This window comes from Pseudopipra pipra, chromosome 1, assembly GCF_036250125.1.
Source record: "Pseudopipra pipra isolate bDixPip1 chromosome 1, bDixPip1.hap1, whole genome shotgun sequence".
Taxonomy (NCBI): domain Eukaryota; kingdom Metazoa; phylum Chordata; class Aves; order Passeriformes; family Pipridae; genus Pseudopipra; species Pseudopipra pipra.
Window position 1 is genome coordinate 126,941,728 of NC_087549.1, and position 21,888 is coordinate 126,963,615.

Sequence of the window (21,888 nt, forward strand, 5' to 3'; positions counted from 1 at the left end):
AATGGATAATGTAAACTCCTCATTACGAAACTTTAGTCTCCAAGTGTGTTTCTTCATGCCTCAGGGAAGGGCTATACAAGGTTTATATTCACATACAGTGTTTTGTCTGCCACTTGTGCAAGTTTCTGTGTGAACTTCTCTTTCTCCTGATGCCTGATGGGAAGAAATGGGCAGTCAGCTCCCTAGTGACTTTATCTCCCCATCAGGAATGAGTGCAAGGGGTCAGATGCCCCTCTGCATGCTAGTCACCGTCTGCTGACAGCAGTGCTCCCCTGGGAGAGCTGGCTTTGTTTACTGACAGGGCTAATATGAGGAGACACGTGAAGTACTTTGGTTTGTGGAAAAGGGCAGGAGAGGCATGGTGCTATGAAAACATTCCCACACACTCTAATGGCTCATTCACATAGAAAACAAGCGAGAGCCTTCAGCTCTTTCACAGAGCTCAAAGTAGAACAAACAGACTGAGGAACCCCAAGGCACCAGTCAAAAAAACACTTTCCTAATGGACTAATACTGAGATGCTCTCGGTGATAGCTTACCTATCAGACTTCAGCTCTCATTTAGGCAACTAAATGACTTGACTAGAATGAAAAACTGCTCAGTATCTGGTAGTTGCTTTTGTTCACTGTTAGGTGCTAAATTCTTCTTGAAAAATCTAACCTTCAGTTTCCTAAACCCAAACTGTCTAAAACTAGTTATAATAGGTGAAGCATGAATTGGAGAATTTCATCAACACAATCATGAATTGTTTCCCTTGAGAATGAAATTTGTAGGATGCAGAAGAAATGCAACATCCCTAAAAAGAGATATGTTTTTTGCTTTATAGTTGTTAGAGACACAGATTCACATTAGTGTGTAACTTTAGAATATAATTTGAGGATTGAAAAGAGGAGCTTTCTCAATTAGGTCTCAAACACAGTAGGGATACATGTCATGGAAAAGTCCACATTATAAGCTGTTTTAAGTGATGAATGATGTTTAGTGAACAGCAGTATTCACTTTTCTCCTTTAAAATTTATAAGATGTATAAGCAGTCAACAAGAACAATGATACTAGATCAACCCGCAAGTTCGTGTAGCTTAGTATCTGACTTCTAACACCAACCTGTATTAAAAATAAGGAATAAGAAAGCAAACTTACAGTGATTTTTCTCTTAAGATATCCTACTGAATATATGTCATTTTTGATTTAAGGAATGTCAAAGTGTAATAGGGCATAATGGCATAACAAAGTATTATGTAAAACAGGATTTCTTACTTGTCTAGAAGTGCTGTGAAGCTCCTTGGTTCTTGCATTTTGCAAAATACTGAATTACAGTACGGCACTTATGATTTTCTCATCTTTCCTCCATTCATCTCTTTACCTCCTGAAGGCTGCTAGTCTAACTACTTTTCATACAGAAGTTGCTTCATAATTGTTACCATGTTTTTTGATCTGCTATTTCCAGTTATTTTATCTCTTCCTCTGCATTGCTAAATGGACTATAACTACAAACTCTATACTTTATGGATGTACCAATTGTAATATCTAATGATCATAAATCAAGCATTGTGCTGATATTTTCATAGAACTAGCCCCAGTAACTCCACAGTATTAATTCCTGCATGATGGTATCAATTGTCGTTCAGCAAAATAAACAGATACAGACATATACACAGGGACACACACCCCCCATATTTATTTCCAAAAGTTATATATATGTATATAACAGTCTACATATCTATAGTTAGCTCTGTTTTCCCTCATGGACATTAAGTTGAATATATTGAACTCTCTGCCTTCGTATAGCTCCATTACTCAATACTGTAAAATTCTTAACTTTTTCTATAATTGGCTTTTGTCTTTCCATTGTTGAACCCTCCATAACGCACTATTTCTATTTCCAGGTTATTTAGTGGTATATGTTGAGCAGTACAGAGGCCAGCACAGATCTTTCTGAGAAATCAGTTATAAACTTCCGCCAGAATGAGGAATGACTTCCCCATTCCTATCTTTTCATTTAACAGAAGATCAGATTTCCTTTAATAGAGCTTAGTCTCTTTCAGAGTCTTTGGTGGAGACCTTTTAAGAACAAATGTCATTCATTCATTGATGTCTTGACCCTTTATATTCAACCAGTGTACCTATACCTATAGCCATGTAACATCATTGAAGAGTGGGACTAAAATAGACATACTCCCTTTTCCAATTTTGTTCACTCTGAGTTCTTATCAAAGTCAATATATCTCAAGGATTTGTTGAAATGGATATACTATTGAAAAGCATGAGGTCAAATATATTAGCGAGAGCAGGAGTGTGAACTAATGCAGTCAATAATTTCTTGTTATATTTGCTTTAGCTTTTACTGCTTCTGAAGGAAAGTTATGTCTAATTTAAGCTCGATTCTAAAAATATTCATATTTAGCCTAAAATAACTCCACTTTGGGAATGTGCCACTGCAAATGTGAAGTTTTTAAAAAGCCTTCACTTTTTTGGTAGATGAGAGTATTGTTCAGTTTTATCTTCCAATATTTAATATACCACATTTTTTGAGAAGTGTGGTATAGATCAAAGAGCAGGATTTGGCCCTTAGTTACCTGCTGTTACTGGCGCTAATCTCACAGCTATTGAAAAATGATGCATCAAATTTATATCGCTGCAAATGTCACTATTCTGAATCTTGCACATGTTGCCTGAGCTGTCAGAAATAAAAATCTGTTCTTAATTATTCTCTCATTTAAAAAATAATAATTTTCTAATAACCCAGTGAATAGGAATTTGATGTTTTCTTTGGCTGGAAACATTTTAATGATTTAGTACATCTATAAAGTTCTGTGTGCTTTTATAGTATAGTAGCTTTTGAAAATGAGTAGGACTTTCCCATTTAAAATCCCTGTGGCTACAAAGAAAAGCAGAATTTGTTTAAATCTCAGTTTAGTTTAAAAGTGAGTAAAATAAGGAAAATGTTTCAAGAAAAAAATAATTCAGTTGAAAGCCAGATATACAAAATTGAGGTTATGTATGTTACAGGGATGCAAAGTATAGAAATGTATATTTAGAATTAATCATATTGTATATTTTAACCTTTTGTCTATCTTAATGTTTTCTCTTAATAGGAAAAATAGTGTTTATTTTTTTCTTCACCAATTTATATGGAACTATGATGAGAAAATTAAAATAGCGGAGAATATTAGGAAAGTGTAAGAATAAAAATGAAAGCCTTGGATAGTACCAGATTTTCTAGTTGGAAGCAGAATTATCCAGACCATGAATCCTATTTGCTTTTAATATTTTTTCCCCCATCACAGTACTTCTTTCAGTTAATTACCTTCATTGAAAGCCCAAAGAAGTGAACGGAAAAGACTCCCATTGAAACTTTGGAATAGCCTCATAGATATGATTGTTAGCATGCAATTCTACCTTCCTTAAAGGTGGAAGGGTTTAAAATATACAGAGTAATGTGCTCTCCTTCATTTTTTTTTCAATGTGATGATAGACTAACATTTTAGCTCCTTGCTATGCTTCACGGAATAATACACCTTTTGGAAATAAGAACATTAACAGCCGATTCATAAAATGCACATATTATACAGCTAAAAAAAAGAAACACTTCTTTTCCTTGTCCATTTGGTCTTGGAAACATGTATTTACACAGGAGCATACAAAACACACTAGTTGATTCTGGATAATATTTCATTACCTTTCTTGATTGCTTCTCAAACCAGACTACTATATTACTGTTTAAGTTTCTGTTTGTACCTGAAATTCGAGACAGAATTTGTCCTTGTTCCTTGGAGTCAAGCAAACGAATATTTATTTTGCAGATATATTATTTATTTAAACAGTTTTTGAACTTTAATGCCGAAGTGCTATGTAGTCAAACAGCAGTGTGAAACAAAAATATATAATTGAGTGCAAATAAGCACTACAGTGTTCAGGGAGGCTATATGTATAGTAACTGATAGAAGGTGTTTTTCTCCCTTTTTGCATTGCATCTGTGCACTAATTAAGACAACAATCAAATGCAAAAAATAAAAAGCAGTCTCATAATAATAATGCATACGCAAGAAGGCTGAATTAGAGTTGTACAAATCATCTGGAATGTGATTTTTATAAGAAAATTCAATAGGGTCTGGCATTTTCTTTAGAGATTTTAAGTACCTGTTGAAAGAATGAACAGCACAAATTTCTGAACTGCAGCATGTCATTCTGTGTGGGTCAGGTGAACAAAGTGAAGGAACCTCTCCTATTTTCCATATAATTAAAGTATTTTTCATTATTTATGTATTAAAATAAACCATGGATAAAATTATTGTGTTTTAGAATCATTTTGGTCAGGATATTTCAGGATGGTGTGACAGCAGGCCCAGTTATGTCCAACCTTAACGCTGCAATCACTTCTTAGGAATAATCATTTTTGCCAATTCTGTTCTCCACGTCTTTTATGATCAGCTTATTTTCTGACAATTCTAACTAGTCAAGATGATTGCTGTCAAAATGCTGTCTAGACAAAATGTGGTTTTTTCAACTTTTTGCAGATCTGAGTGACCAGCTGATGGAAGTGGTTGGTCTGGAAGGAGCCATGGAGATGGGACAGATATACACTGGTCTGAAAAGTGCTGGAAGACGTCTTGCCCAGTGCTCGTCTGTTGTCATCAGGTATTATTAAATCTGTTGGTATGTGTGAGCTGGTGATGGTGCAGTATGCTAATGTGGTTTATCATTTCTGAGCTCAAAGTGGCCAGAACATTCACAATAAGGACTGGAAAAGAGAGCGGTGGTCAATTCTTTCTCAGTGAAGAATTCTTCAGGAAGAATTTTCCAAAATTTATTAAAACCATAAAGTCTGCAATTATAAGCCTAAAATGAGCATAAAACAGAAGAGTAACAATAAAAACTTTAAGAAAATAAGTAGGATTTTCAAAGTACCTTTTATTGAGACTCTCCTCAAGGACTGAGTGGTGTTGACTTAAAAAGTACTCTCTCATATGGATGCAGAAGAGAAATAAGGTCATAGGGATATTCCAACCTTCTCTAGATACCAAGAGATAATTCTTATAATCCTACATCAGCAGGACCACAATTGTGAAAGATTCAAGCCCTTCCAGAACTATAGAGTAAGAGTTGATTAAACATTCTTCCCTCCCTCTATTTATGGCCGTAAGTGACAGTGGATAAATCCATGAACTGTTCACTGTTTTCATATAACATCCAAACCAGAATTTCCACTGACCAATATGAGTGCTCAGTTGACTAACTTTTCCATTATTAGGTTTATCCATTCCATGTTATTTCTAATAGTCTTGAATGCAAACTATTATAATGCAGAAATACAGAGAGAGAAAACTAAAACTAAACAAAACTAGAGAGAGAATACTGTCTGTATCTTTATGTTAAAATCAGCACCCCTTTACTATAAATTTAAATTTATAGCATGGTATAGACTGAATATAGTACAAGCTTCATTCTCTGTGAGTGTTCTAACTCAGAGACAGACACAATATAAAAACATATTTTATAGTTCTAATAAGTGGTGATTGTAGACCTAAAATTTATTCCTTTTTTCCTTTATAGTTTTATAATATACAGAATGATATATAAAGAGTCTAAATTATAAAAAATAGTAGAAATTCCTCTGTCTTCACAGTTAATAAGGTTTATTCCTGAAGTTCTTGTGTAATTCACTCTTTATTTCACAAATTAGACTCTTCTCCCATGAAAGAGTAGCATCTTACTAACAATATGTGTGAATGTTTGCCATATTTTTGCTTTGTGTATTGAAAATCAGACTAAACCTACTAAGTTAACTACATTACCTTTGTAAGCACATTGGGTCATACTGGAAATTACATAGCATTTTAGGAGTAAATGAGGATTATATCTGTACACCATCACATATATGCCTTTTTAATAAATACATTTATCAATTTTGTTGAGTTTCTTTTTCTTACATTATGAAATTTGTCCCTTTAGAACCAGCAAGTCTCTGCCTATGCAGATAGATGGGGAACCTTGGATGCAAACTCCTTGCACGGTAACTGCAACTGATTTTTTTACTTTCTCTTCTTTTTCAATGAGAGAAGGAATTTTTATTTTTTTATTTAAAAGACAACCATTTTCATCAGCATTAACTCAATTTACTTAAATAAAATCTTCACACACTGTTTTTATATACTTCAATAATCTCTGCATTTTCAATTTATCATTCTGTTTTTAACCACAGATTAGAATGCAATAAAAAGGCATTTATTTCAGAAATTTGGAAAATACTTGAAGGGTGCAGTCTCAGCATCCTTTTATCTAATTTAATCATTTATTTATGATGATGTATCAGCTTTAGAGTCTCTATTGCGGAGGCAAATTCAATGTTTGTTTTGATGCTAAAGTGTATAAAGTAACTAATTATTCTTTAAAATTTTGGAAGATTATCTATTGTATTTTTAAGAGTTCATATCAAGAAAGTTTTATTTAAATCTGAAATTTTAACTGTGCTGATTAAATTATACAGTGGAACTATTATTTTTTAAGTCCTTAGAGTTTAAAGGCAAAATAAACGAAATTAATTGGTTTCTTGTTTCAGTGCCCACACATATGAAGTGAAGGCAGGTAAACATCCATCTGGATCGGTTAGGATAATATAGGATAGGATAGGAGCTTGTTCAGAAAAGGTTCTTTGAGTAACTTTACAGACAACACAAGAAAAGTGGTGTCTGTAAGAAGTCTCCATTTTCATCTCTCTCCAGTAAATTATAGAGGCTAACCAAGCATTTGGAGAAGATGTTGAAGAAATCCAAGCTCTTTACTGTTGTGTGTAATCTTAATAACATATTTTAATATACACTTCTACTAATTTTATTTCCCTAAAGAAAGCATATTTTTAAGTAGATCAATTGCTGTAGCTTTGCAGCTTGTACGTATGACAAGACAGAAATGTGAAGAAGAAGAAATCCCACTAGAGATGAGAGTAATTCTCCAAAAAAAAAGGGTACTGGATCACTTTCATGAGCATTATGTCTGTAGTAGAATTAAAAGCTACACATAAAAGTAAAGGGAGCACCTTCAGTAAGGTGCTAAGAGGCATGCAGCTGATAATGTATGGGTTAGAATGACAGAAGAGGGTCATGATAGTTCATGTTTACCAGGTACACCATAGTGTACAGCTGAACAGCATGAAGAATGCCTGAACTATCATTCTCTATGGAAGTGCTCAGATTCTGCAATATGAGGAGAACCATATGAACACCTACCATATCAAGGCAGAACAGTGGGGATTTTATTGCAGGAAACCTTTTAGAATTAAGAGATATCATTATCTTCACCTCTCCTACAGCGATGGCTCAGTGCAGAGCAACAGTACTGAACCAAGTAGTTACTTGTTCAAGAAAAAGACATGTAATTTTTCAGTTGCCAGATTACAGAAGAGAACTTATGGAGGGATGCTGGCAATAACGTGCTTTTTTTGTCTTGATTGCTTGCTCTGTGCAAAATCCCTGCTATCTGATTGATAATGCTAGCAGAAGCTGCCTGCGCGACTGAGGACAAACCTGGAAAAAGAGACAGTTCTTACATTTCAATTACTGGCCTGAGGAAATAGTAAATTATTACTGGTAATTACTGCTGTCCAGTTGAAGTACTGTTTTAAAGGGAATAGAAATGGCATATACTTTTCCATGGAACCCATTCTTTTTGCTATACCATTGTTAAGAGAATATACTTTGCATTGTGTAAGAAAACCATGCTGTTGAATGTCCTTATTTCCTCTGAGAAGAAAATACGTAAACTATTTAGCTATACCAATGCACCTCTATGAATTCAGATATAGAAATATTATTTTATGTTATGTTATTAATTTTTCAGGATTTTTTTTCTCTGCTGAGGAGCTTAATTATTTATTGCAATTGCTCTTTGCATTATTGTCCATGTACCCCCCTCTGTTTTCTACATCTTAAAAAGGAAAAAAACATGTATGGTCCAACCTCTTCTCTTATCACTGATTCTAACTACAGTACAGCTTTTTCTTGAAGTTCTCTGCAAGGTAGCTAAGAATTACTCTGGACACAATGAGAAAGGTTGACATTAGCTTTCTCTCAATCAAAGCTTAAGATTTGATTTCTAAGCTTGTGCTTCACAGGGGCCTTTCTTTGGAAGCCAAAGCGTACTTGATCACATAAATACCAGGGTGACGTGTATCCAAACCGTAGTACGAAAAAACCTGCATAACATCAAAACAGCTCCTTACATGTAGCCAGCTACATAGTCACTTATTTGAACCTGCTAGAGCTCAAATTTCAGAAAAAAATATAAGGACGCCAATATGAGAATAATGAGGTTTGTCTTCCTAGAGAAAAAACTGCAATGTTCTCCCAAAATTTCCAAGGGAGAGAGCTCTGCACATTGTTCAGTTGCACAGATCGTGTGCATCGGTGAGACACAGCAGCTGAACCTCACTCATTTTTTATTTTTGATCATCTTAGGGACTTCAGAGTCATCTAAGTTCAGTAGTTTTAGGGGCTGACCTATGTTACAGAAACTAAATGAGAAAGAAATTCATACAATCGGCAGATGTTGAATCAACCCTCACCCAGGCTGCAAGTCCTTAAGCTCAGAAGTCCTTTTCTGATTTGCTTCAGGTTTTGATATAAATGAGAGTATTTTGCAAATGACTTTTCAAGAAATCAAATTCAATCTGATCAAAATTGTCCTACTTTCCCATGATGCCTATTAAGGTAAACAAGTTCTGCATCAAATCCGTATTATGCATGGGATGCAGCCTGCACATGCAGGCTTGGAAATGCACTTCCTGTTGAGGGAATCAACAGTTTATCTTTGCTGCTTCTCCTTTCTGACTGTAAAAAGAGATTCATACAAATAGCACGAGTTGCTGACAGCTGTCCCTTCTCATGCATACAGAGACTGTGCTATCCCAAAATGACAGTGTGAGCTCTAAGAAAATACTGTAGGATGTGATAGATAATGCAGTGATTCCCCAGAAGCTGAGATCAGTGATTTTTTTCCTTCCTGTGATCAATTTCAGTACTCAAGAAATCGTTGTGTGCTTCTTTTGACATCTTTTATGATCTTCTATTGCTCATGGACCTACATGAAAGCATCCCTACATGAGAACGAGAATGCATTCCTGTAGGTTCTGTACACACTTAAAAATGCAAATGTCTTGGTCTAAAAAATTGTCATCCAATATTATTCAGTATGTTGAACACATGCAGACCACAGTGTCTAACAAAGTCACTCTGCTCTGGTATAATAAGACACAGCATCTGAGCATCAAATTGTATTGTTTTTTTATAGAGGAGTCTTTGGGAGAAGGAAAGATGATAATGCTAGTGTTATGTTAAACATCTCCTCTGATTAGCTGAGGAAGAAATTCTATCAGAGCTCTCCCAGACAAATATAGACACATGAAAGATATCTATGGTTTTACCTGGTCTCCAAAAAGATCATTAATAGTAATGAAACTTCAAAGACTCTCAAGTTAATTCAATAAACTTCAGGCTTTAGCCATCAGGATTTTTTTTAAGAAAAGTAATCTTTCAATTTAGCTACATAAATTATTAGCATTGTTTTGAAAAAATCCATAAGAATGTTCCCTCTTAATTTGAAATAACTGCGATTTCAGTTCTTTCATCTATTCCTGACTTGTTTGGCATCATATCTGAAAGAGTGTCAAGCTGCTAGAAACACTAGACTAAAAGTAGAAAATGGAAATATCTATAGAAGATGCAAGAATATTACCTAAATAAAGAAATGAAAATGAAAATCCACAGTCAGAACTCACCTAATGGATTGCCAGTAATATAGTTTCATAGACACATCTGAAACACATAATATTTTTAGAATTGTTTACTGATGGAAGAATTTCGAGTAAGTCATTTAATAATGAAACCCAGAATTATTATTTCAAAATATTATCATTTAAATGCCCCTTAAAAATAAGTTTTGAATGAACGGTTTCTCTCTGCTTTTTCTTTTAGTCCCTAGAGATGTGATGAGCCAGAGCACAGACTGTACTGTAGTTAAATCCAGAGAGAAACAAGAACTAAAACCAAGATTAACTAAACCAAGCTTTTATTAATAATCACTATATACCAGGGCTCAGTGAGAAAACTAAAAGAAAGTAACAGATTTGCTTTTATGTAGACCCATTGGCTCCAACACCCTACAGATCGCATGAAGAAGCTGCCGCTGTATTCTAGACTCTGTTTGTATCTTCTTTCCATGCCTCTGGCTGTATTAGTATTTTCTTATCAGTTGTTTATAATGAGAGTTTAAACTTCTGTGCCTGCCACTTTGGAGCAAAGAGGAGCTGGGTCCTAGATCTGGTAGCTGATTTCAGTAGAATATTAGCCAATTACTACATGGTTAACCCATAAATGCAAGTCAGACCCTAGAAAAGGCTTTTGATGTTGTAGTAAAATGCTGTATTTTTTTCCCCTTTGAGCAGCGGTGTGCATATGTTTCTGTTTCAAGGCCAAATTGATTTATTGAGTTTCTAACATTTTATTTTGCATCTGGGCGTTATTTTTTGTGGTCACAGGTACACTGCACTTTAATTAGTTTTGTTTACCTATGCATATTTTTTTCTTAATTTCACAACAGTTGTTTTTGTAATTGACAAAGCAATTTACTGCATGTGTGCTTTCTGCACCCCAGACAAATCCTCTAACATGTAATGCACCTTTCTTTCCAGTTCAGATTGTTAAGAAAAGAATTAGTTGTGACTAATTGCCAATTAATTTGCAGTGGTTTTAGGGAGGAGGGGGGAAAAACAATTGCACCTAGTAATTAAATTTTAAAATATTCCAAAGTGTCATCTTTAGGTATCTGTGGAATACATAATTTCCATTTTAGTTCTGCACTGGATCTGTAACAACCCTGAACTGACAGCTCTATTAATTTAAAACCTCAATGATACCTATTAGTACAAAACATGAAAAAAATGCCATTAATCATTTATTTTAATTTTGCAGCTCTGTCATTTTCTCAGTATGTTTAAAAATTATGATGACACCATAATGTTTTCCAATCTACCTGTATGAAGGGGAAACGGATCACACTACTTAGGAGAGAGACTAGAGTATATTATTAGAGCTTAATTAATGCCAAACTGATTAGATTTGATTGCACTTTGCACAATAATATTGTTTAGAAATTTATTTATGATGTGTTGTGTAACGCTATATTTAAAACAACAAGTCTAGATCTGAGAGATTTTGTCCAAAATGTCACATAATGCAAGTCACATGTTAATTTTGTTCAGCACTGCCTGCATTCTGTAGGTCTTATTCACATCATGATACTGCATACAATTCTTGATCGCCTACAGGAAGATAAAACTATTTGGTACTTCTGTGATATAGAGGTGTTGCATCCCTCCATTTCCTGTATGGGGAGCAGCATTTAGGCATCTTTATATGGGAAAACCCTCATAACCTCAAAACAACCAACATCTAAGTCCTGCTGATAACATGGAAAAAAGTGACCGTAAGCTAAAAGATCCAAAAGTTTTTCTTCTGACAGTTTTTTTTCCCTCTGTCCTTAAAATAATGTTCTTTAACATTAATTGAAATATTATAAGCAGAGCTGATTATATCTGTTTCCAGTTTTATATTGTCAGTTAGCACAGTACTTTACTACCTGTATTTATAGCACCATGTTCGCTGAAATAGTAAATATTTAGAAATTCTGTGAAGTCAGGAGCATGAAGGTAACCAGCACATATTGTTGAAAAAGGAACATGAAAGCAAAATTTACTGACCTAAAAGACATTGTTATCACACTAAAATTATTGATGCTCACTGCATTTCCTTTAGTGGATGCATTGTATTAATGTGGCTTCAAGGCGTATTTTGAAACTCTGACCTGCTCCTGAAACAAATAGATGTCTGGTTTATGCATTTATAAATATTTTTAGTATCAAAAAGGCAGGCTTCTCCTTTATTAGAAAATTTTCCATTGACAAAAAAGGAGAAATTATCATCTCTTGAGAATTATGCTCTTTTAATTAGATATGGTGTTCTTTCCCATGAATACATCATTGGACACACTTCGTAATATTGGAAAGGTGATTCAAAATTGCAAATGCAATATTCTTCTGCTAAACCTATTTACTAGATATACCATGGGCTAAAATCTTGGCTTCAATTAGTGAGTGAGAGGTTTGTCATTGGCTTCAACAGTTTGAATTTAGCCTAGAAAATTGTGCATTGGGTTTACAAGAAAAATCTATGATATCTTAGCAATTCATGTTGCTACTTACTTACTCTCGAAATGGAATTTTGTTATTTCTTGATTTTGCCTGTTTTTAAATATAAATTTGTAACAAATAACTTTTTTTTTCTCCAGCAGCACTTCAGGCACTCCCTTTAATTTATGTTCAAAATGTCCTCCATATTATGTTCAAGGTATTATATATTGTCAATAAAATTGAGTAAGTGATCTCAAAAACTCTTTTCCAGAATTCCATAGTAATTTGTATGAGTATGTTTGTCAGGGTATCATCAGTTCCTAAAAATATATTAGGTTAGGATTTTAGCTTTCTGGATTTTTGTCTGAGCAATTTCTCATTTGTGTGTGGGATTCATAGAGTAAATCTAGGAAAAATGAGAAATAAAAAAAAAAAATCCTGTTTAAAGCTTTTATAATTGTGTTTCTACTAAAAAAGACATGAAGTTGCTTGCTGAATGAAAGAGAAACTGAATGGTAAAAGTTAGTCTTTAGACTCTCCATGTGCACACACATAGAATCTATATACAGCTGTAAGTAGGAATTTTTAACTTTAACAAAGTCTCCGTTTCTTGTAAGTAAAGCTTTCTCTCTCTCTTTCTCTTTTTTGTCCTTCCATAGAGCACTTTCAATGTTCAGTCCTACCTTGACCTACAATGTTATTTCTCTGTCTGAGATCCTCAGTGCTTCTTCCCATCTCAAAGTGTGTACTATTGCTTGTCACCCAAACTCACAACTCCAACTCTGGCAGTGCTGCTGGTATGAGAACAGAAGCAGAAGTGAGAGTCCAGGGCAGACATGCAGTGCCTGAGAGTCTTGAGAAAGACAAAAGTAGCCTGCTTCAGGCAAAATAGTGCAATGTTTTGCAAACATACTGATCTCTTTTTATCAACCAAAGATAAGACTTTTTTAATTTTTTATTTTCTTCGTTTTACAGTAGGAAAGTAAGGAATTGATGGTTATCATTGTTAACCAATGCAATATTAACAGAGAAGTAAAAAAATATACTTTCAGTTTACACATTATTTTTTTGTTTTCAGAATGTAAAATACATTTTGTGCCAATTTAACAGTTGAAAATATATCTTGGAGAAATGCATATAGGACTCATCCCCATGCACGTGAGTGGTTAATCATGTTCAGGCATCTTAGCTGATCTCAGCTGATAGGAAGCAACATACTGAAGAGGTCATGGTCTCTGAAACAGATGGCTCAAGCCAAAAAAGAACATTACAAATGATAAACATTTACTGAATATGTAATTGGATTCATCCTGAGCAGCACTGAACAGCCCCAACCCAACATGCAATCTGTATGGGGTCTCAGGATTACCTCACGTCTTCATACTAAAGCCGTCTTTTGAGTTGTCCTCTTTTATTAATTTTAAAATGGAGTTACTATGATTTATCTCTGAAACTCTGAAGACATTCCTACTGCCACATCATGGCCAAATCTTGCAATAAGATGAACCCTTATGACTTGAAAAATTCACTCACACCAGCTGCAGATTACTTCGTGTGTTGATCCTCAGGATCAGGTTGATGTTATGACTGTTCCTGAGCCCAAAAATATGTCTTATGAAGCATGTGAAAGTTACAAAAATTCTTGAGGCAATTTTCCAGGACCAGATCATCAGCTGGTACTATGTGACATCAATGGAATAGTGCCCATTTACCCCAGCTACAGATTTGGCTTCCAAAGTGGTGCCTGAAGCAGAATTTCTTGTGAGAAAATATGTTGGTGCCAGTCTTTGCAAGCAAGAGTTATTATCCATATGAAATTAATCTAGATTGCCAAAAAAACCCCATATGCTAAATTTGATACTAATGAACAGTGTTGACAAAAAGAGGTCACACTTAAAATTTGAGACTAATGAACTAAGGTGGCATGGAAATGAGCATTTGGAGAGTAAAGTAAAGGCTCTAATAGAGTTAAACCAAGCCACTCACTCTATTGAGATTTTTATGTTTCTGTCTCCTTATATTGTAAAGTAAATCTCCACCCCAAGAAATGTCCTGATCTATATTTTAATGAGCCTCTCCACGTGACATACATTTTTTGTTTCATTACTATTAGTGAATGACAAGTGAAGGATATTCATTTTAACTTGAAAATGTCAGGTATGTACTTTAAGAGATATATTTTTCCAGTTTTTAATGAGGTGGTGTTTCTTTTTGAAAGAAATACCCATCTCTGATGTGGGTACTATGCAGGTGACAACTGATATTTAATAAGTGATGGTTCTTGTATTAGTCGTAGTTCACTAAAGAAAATGTCTCGGATTGCTTTTGAAAAACTCTTAACGTCACTAGCCCAAAGGCAAGATGTGACCTTTTTATTACATAATGAGAATCATTTATTATCTTACAATGTATCTTAAAGTCACAGACAAAATGCCACTTTGATAATTGCTTTCAATTAGCTTTGAGCATAGCATACATTCATAAAATGTCTTCTCTAATTTAGACTTGAATTAGAGAAAATTGCAGACATAATCTACTTTAAGGTTGTCTCATTTAAGGTGATTCGTAGTTTTATATCAAAGAAATCAAAACGGGTGGCTTTAGAGCAGTATTACAAAGTGTTTTAAATAGTCTTCAATATTTGAGTCCATTCTATTAACAATTAATTAACAATTTAGAATGCTAGTTCATCTTTTTTGACCTTTTTTGTGTATTAACTTTATATTTTTGTTCATGATGGTTATTTTGAAATTAAGCAGTGTCCTGTGGTAAAAGAGTACAGCTTGATAAGATGTATAAATAAAGCATATGAAGACATGTCTTATATCTTAATAATAGGCAACAGATTGGTCTTCCAATGTGTATGTTCTTTCCAACTTAAATTCTTCCTTAACAGCAAGAAATAAATCCCACACTCAAAAAGTAAGATTACATATTGGCATGTATTTTATTGCATACAATTTTTAGTATTTATTGTGTGTCTAATTTAAATTTTGTGGAAACAATGATTACACATAGATTGGTTTACTGCATAAGTAACATCGTTCATAAAGAAACTGAGGTGTTTTCCTTTTATCTTAGGTTAAATGGACAAGGTTTGGAAGTCACATATAAAGATAATTCAGGCATCTCAGATACTTGGCATTTAACTAGCCCAAGGGATAATTCTGTTTTTCTTCTTCCTCCCCTCAGATAAAAATTACTCACAAGAACCAAGCCCCCATGTTGATGGGACCTCCTCCAAAAACCGGTCTTTTCTCTTCAATCATCAAAAGAACAAGGAACCACAGCAAGGAATAAGCCTATGTAGTTTAGTTTTCAGAAAAACAATTAGCTTTGTTGGGCTTTGGAATATTTATGCTGGAAATCTTTCAAGAATTTTAGAACATCTTCTACTTGCAAAATCTTGGATTTTGGTTTAACTGTTTCTGTAACTGAGCTAATGTAAAACTATGCTACTAGAAAAGATGTTGTCACAGTTTTGTAGGCATTTTGCATGATGAAAGCAGATGTTTACATAAAGTGATGCATATTTTTTGTTGCATGCATTACCATTTACTAATCTATGGGCTAATTCTGCCATGGAATATGGGAAGAGAATGTCATGGGTAATTTGATTTTCTCTCTTTTCCATTTCAACTTTTTCTGCTACAGTGATCACATGCCATAGGTTCAATAGTATCTCTTGAATCAAAGATCTTCACATGAATAGCCAATTTGACCTGTTTCAGAGTAAAGTTTACTACAGGTCTCATTAACCTGTATTTTTAGTTTACCATTTCTTTCTACCCTGAGAATATTTTTATTCAACTGAGTATTGAAATCTTGGATCTTATTCTGATAACTCCTATGTATATGAGTGACTGTACCTCAGAAAAGAATTAACAATATGTACAGTATTCAAATTATCATGATTATTCTTGTGTAATTTTTTTGTTAAGATTGGAAGCCAATGAAAGTTTTAGCAAAAATTATAACACTAAGGAAATCATATTGAGTGAAGATAATAATTCTTGCAAAACTAGCCATCAGTGTTGTTTGCTGAAACACTAGAATTATTTTCATGAACAATACATCTCTGTAACATGGCACACTTTAAATCATTCTGCATATTGACCAATAGCATAGTGCATATGCACACAAATAACCAAAGCTCATGCCTAATTAAAGTGCATTTCCCACCAAAGATTTAGTGAAGGATGCTTCAGAGAAATGGGTTAATGCATAATTAATCAAACTCACTGGAGTAGACTCACTTCTGAAAATTTACAGTTCTTTTGATTACATTGACAATGTCCAGACAAATGTTGGGGTAGGAAAAAACATTAAATTAATTGCAAGTAAATACTCACTTTTCATTTGTTTCATAAGTTAATAGACATAGTCACATACTCTAAATATTGAGACAACGACATGAACTCTAAATTAATTTAGAAAATTAAATTTATATCCAATTTTTGTCATAATTATTTATAAATTTATGCCATCCATAATTTACTCATCACCTAAATTAATCTCATAAGGAAAGAATAAACTGTTATCTATTCCCCTTTCGTAGTCTGCTGTCTGGAATCAAAACATTTCTTGTCATAAATTTTGGGGAGGCAGTTGCTCAGGTTTTAACTTTCTTAGCCCTTTTAGAGACTTCCTAACAGCTTAGAAATCACAGTACAGGGATTTGTCCGAGGTTTGCACAGCACAGTCTAACGTTGAAGGGAAGTCCAAGAACGACAACTTTTTTCGGTCCTGCATATAAACAGTCTCAATCAAAACTTTTTATCCAGTCTTAACATTGTTTTCTGTTCAGAGTGAGCTGCTTCTCAGCTCTGCATGTCTTAAGTTTTCAGATTTCCTCAAAAAACAAGGAAAAAACAAAACTTTGCTTGAAATGCATGATTTTCCATTTTTATCCAGACTTAAAAATGTTAATGGTTTATTAAATCTATTTTTCTATTGATTCATTCATCCATTTTAAAAGTAATACTTCATCATGCTGTAGTGCACGGTACTGTGCATGTATTTAAATAAAGTTGCTATCATTTGTTCCTCAGTATAAGAATTCAACAGAGTCGTACTTTAAATAATAGACACTGAAATACAAGTCCGTATATAGCTGATAAGGGTTATGTCTTTGAAATATAAAGTCTGTGTTCTGTAAACATTAGGAGGTAAATACCAATTAATGTTATGTTTCGCATTAGGTAGAAAAATATGAAGGTGATTATTTGCTAAAATTAAGATCTTGTAATTCACCCTTCTTAGGTCCAGTGGTGTTGACAATTACAGTTACTATAGGAGTAAACTTGTATTTTTCCTGTGCATTGCAAACACACACACACACACACACAAACGCAGTCACACACACAGAGAAGCATTTGATGCACTTAACTATGAACATACATAAGTATAGAGCAAAAGTTATTTGCAAAAAGAAGGAATTTGCTGACATAATGTTACATAAAGTATATATTGGTTTTATGAAATTATAGTTACAGGTGGTAAATATTTTCACATAACTTGACATAGGTTTTTCTACCAACGCTCTCAACTTTTTGTGGCAAAAATGTGTTTAACAATAATATATAATGTGCTCTCTATAATTATCTCATGAACATTGTAACTCTGAAAACAAATAAAATTATACATAAGCTATTATTTAATAATGTGTGCAATTTTAAATGTGCCAGTCTGTGATAGCACTTACACACTTTTTCATGTAAAGAGGGATAGACGAGTTCATGTAATCACAATTACATACAATTCTGATTAAACATATAAATGGTAAATCAGATCTGTTGGTCAGTATGTGTCAGATTCTCACTGTAACAAAATACAAGAGAGCAGCCATCATATTGACAATTATCATAGCAGTGACTGACTTTCTATTAATCTTGATTGTTTTGGGTTTTTTTAGTATGGCCTCCTATGATTTTAAACCACACTCAGGTTGAAAGTATTGATGGTGATGAGAAAACCTTAGACTACATAAAACATAGTATGAAAAGAAAATGGTTGATTTCATGAAAGAGAACTTCAGAGCTGGATCCTTTTTTTTTCTCTTCAGTATGCACAGAACTAACATCATGAAATTATTCATTGGTATAAGAAGTGAAACAAAGAATATATGCATATATCTTCATGCAGCTGAAATAGGTGCATTGTTCTTACATGGACTGAAGAGCAGTATCTGTAAACCTACTCTTTACAATGAAGCATTCTTTAAGGCTTCATTAATGACATTTGCAATGTAAATGGCAATTACAAATATGTAGGAATTAAATGTGACACTTGATTTGCAGATTTTTCATCTCCCTACCAGAGCCTGTCAACTGGGCAATGTGCTAAGGAAAGAACATGACATGCCAGGAAAAAACTTTAGCTTCTGAAATTGGTCAGTCTCTCACTTCACATGAGTTCCTGCTAAAAAGAAGTGGAAACAGTATTTCTTGAAGAGACAAACAGAGAATTACTGTTTCCAATACTTGTAAGATGTTTGTATACACATCATCAAGATTATTTAAAGCTAGGGGGTGAGACCTCATGATTTAGGCTTATTGGTGTGCATATGTGTATGTGCATGCTAGATCAGGTAACATGCTGATAAGCTCAGGACTTTGAAGAGCTAGGAAACCCTTAGTTTCTGAAACAGAAATAGACATCCTATTGCTCACTCTTATCAACTTTATAGTGTTGCATGTACATCATAACAATGATTAGCTAATATCCAAAATTATTTGAGGCAAATAAAATTGTGGGGAGAAAGTTTGAGACAAGTTGGACCCAACTGAGCCCTTCACGTGAAGTGAGAAGGACTTGCAAGAAAAGGAGAGCTGAAGGACAGTCAAAGGAAGGTAAAGGACTTGTCAGAGCTTTATTTATTTCTGAGTACTTACATACCCTAAAAAAAAAAAAAAATAAAGAAAAAAAGGAAGCCTGAAAATAAATAAATTTAGAAAACTGAGGTGGGCCAGAGAAGCACTGATCAATGTTTTATGCAAGAGCGGTGAAGAACGTGTCAGACTCTTGTCAGCTAATTGCTGCTTGTCTGCAGCTCCATCAAGAAAGCATTCTGCTTTCTCTCCTCTGTCCATAAGGAAGGAAACTTCTTGTGGTCCTGGTGAGGTGAGTAAAAGCCTTATTGTAGCACTGGCTGGAAAATGAATAAAACATGGGCAAGATCTGGAAGCTGTTAATGAGATATAAAGTAATAGGTTAAAATCTGTGGCATGTGAGGCTCTGAGGGAGTGCTATGCAGCAATATCTGATGTGAAAAGTGTCCTCAGGTCTGTCAAGGTTTGCTGGTGTCTGCCCAACCTGGATTTGTGCCATGGTGAGCCTGCTAGCTCTTGTTCCACATTTTTGCTCAGACTATTTTCAGTTGATTTTGAAATAAAGAGGTTTGACCTTTCTGTTCTGATTTGTGTGTGTGTGTGGATGGAGCCTTCCCATTATCAGGTTCTCTTAATTGTACAAATACCGCTGAAGAAAGGAAACTTCTCCATGACTATTGACTTCCATTATGTGAAACTGCCCAACAGCCTGAAACTATAAATAGGTGACAATACATTCTAGCCTCTAGAATCTGAGTACGGTGATATTTCAGAGACTGCTATCTTTCCTTTCTATTCATGATTCAAAGAGACTCCATGAGAAGCACCTCAGGACTCTCTTTAAATATGACTCATACAAAAAGTGATAATCATCGGGCTTTGTTACTTATAGAAAGGTGGTAGCGGTGTTGATGGTAAAGCAGCAGCTTCATTGAGAGGTGCCCAAATTGTGATAAACATACAAAATCATTTGCTGGGTCTAACTGAGTGAGAAGGAAAGATTTCGAAGTTTTCAGGTCAATTTTTATTCTAATGTTGATAATGACTGAAAATACTTGGCTGTTGATTAACCTATTTGAAATAAACCTTTGTTTGTTTTGTTGTTTTTTACCAAGGGTCAAATTCACATGCCATGAAGGAACACAGCAGTTTGCATTAAGTAGGTTTTTCAGACAGGGAAGTGAACACTTCTTACTCTTTTGGTGAAAATCATATTTATGGGCCAACTTGTGCCTGCCTGACATCTTCAGAGCTGTCAATCTGTTTTCATGAAGTATACAAAAAATAACCCAACCAAACGAACCGCATAATAATAATTCTTTTTAAAACTATTTGTATCTGCAGAAGGAGAATGGTGATTTGTATGTCCCTCAGTGAGACAAATGGACTTTGCAACATGAGCTTCAGCACTGTCATTTCTGCCCAGTCATGAGGTTGGCTGTTGCAGAGGGTGTGGTCTAGGGATTCGAGTCTGATGATTTATGGTTTAGTTGGGGTTTTTTAGTAAACATGAGTGAGTTCTAAACATCTCTTTTTATCTCAGAATGAGAAGAACTAGAACTTTGATTCAGACAGATATAAAATATGTTTATGGTGTACACATCAGTAAGCAAACAAGTGCAGGAAGATCTATTCCATCTAAGCTGAACTTTACTTCCATATGTTTCAATTCAGTTCTATTACTAAAGGAAAAAAACCAAGAATTTGTTAATTTAGGTAGCTTGGCAACATTTGGGGAGGAAAGGGGTGTGGTGTGTTTTTCTCCTTGGTAGTATGACCCTGTTACAACAATACATACATATACATTAAGGACTTTAACCTCATTTACGTCAATCACTGTTTTCTGTGGCTATATTATGAACAGTGATTTTTTTTTTAAACCAGCTAAATCTCTCTTTTAATGTTTCAATATAATTAATTTACAAGAAGTTTGAAATATTTGGTCCAACTGCCTGATCTACAAAGTCAAGGCTTTCATTGAGATGCAAATTCAGGCCTTTGTACTCTGTCAGTAATACTAGCCAAAAATTCCTTAGCCTCTGTTCTATCAAAATATACAAAATTGTGGGGAGAAACCTGCTTTTCTTATTCAATCAATTTTTTCTAATTGGATTCAACTGGATTCCCATTTCAGACCAAAATCAGACTGATTTTTTTTAATGTCAAAATCTTTTTTGCTTGAATGTTAAAAGAAAAAGTAAAGTTTTAATTTGTTTAATTCATTTATTCTATTTCATTAATGTAATAATTGTAGTATAACTGACTTTTCACTTTAAAAAGCAAAAAGTGAAAAAAATGATGCATTATTAATTCAATATGAACGTAATTCTTATATCCTTTAGGAGAATTTTTAAATTCTTGGATTTGTTCAAGATCCTGAAATGAAACTTTCAACTTTTGTGCTGCTGCAGTTGACACAAGACTAAAAGCTTGCACATCAAATTCTAGTATTTATGTAAAATCTCTGCATTTTTGTTATTCAAATAGGTGCACAACTATGGGTTATCTTCAAGAGTTGATTTCAATTCGTAGTTCCTCCTTTTTCAGATTAATTTGTCAGTACAAGTCTACCTTGTCACTGAACAAACACAGAAATAACAGAATAATGATAAACAAAACAAATTATTTCACATAGCATAAAAGTTTACTAAATATCTTAATAGTTCTCTCAAAAAACACTAGTGGACTCTGATTTTCACTGAAAATAGAATGGGAGGATAGTTAAAGAATGGAAATTCCATTATTAAGTCATCCTGACTATTGTAAAATAAGCAAATTACAAGAATATTTTAGACTAGGCATTGTAAGATAAGTTATTGACAAGGCAGATATAATGCTTGTGTTTCTTCTAAGGTACACTGTAACTCAATTAAAAAT

The 21,888-nt window shown here is 34.1% G+C and overlaps 1 protein-coding gene across 9 annotated transcripts in view; it reads left to right on the forward strand.

Annotated features, from left to right (window-relative positions):
- DGKB (diacylglycerol kinase beta) overlaps window positions 1-17,836 on the forward strand; it is a 389,503-nt gene extending 371,667 nt beyond the window's left edge. For all 9 annotated transcript variants that reach the window (XM_064676145.1, XM_064676132.1, XM_064676139.1 and 6 more), the window contains 3 exons: window positions 4,518-4,638; window positions 5,953-6,013; window positions 15,374-17,836. In XM_064676145.1, the coding sequence (XP_064532215.1) occupies window positions 4,518-4,638; window positions 5,953-6,013; window positions 15,374-15,481 (290 nt within the window). In that variant the 3' untranslated portion in view covers window positions 15,482-17,836. The remainder of the gene's footprint in view (window positions 1-4,517; window positions 4,639-5,952; window positions 6,014-15,373) is intronic.
- Window positions 17,837-21,888: the final 4,052 nt, after the last annotated feature.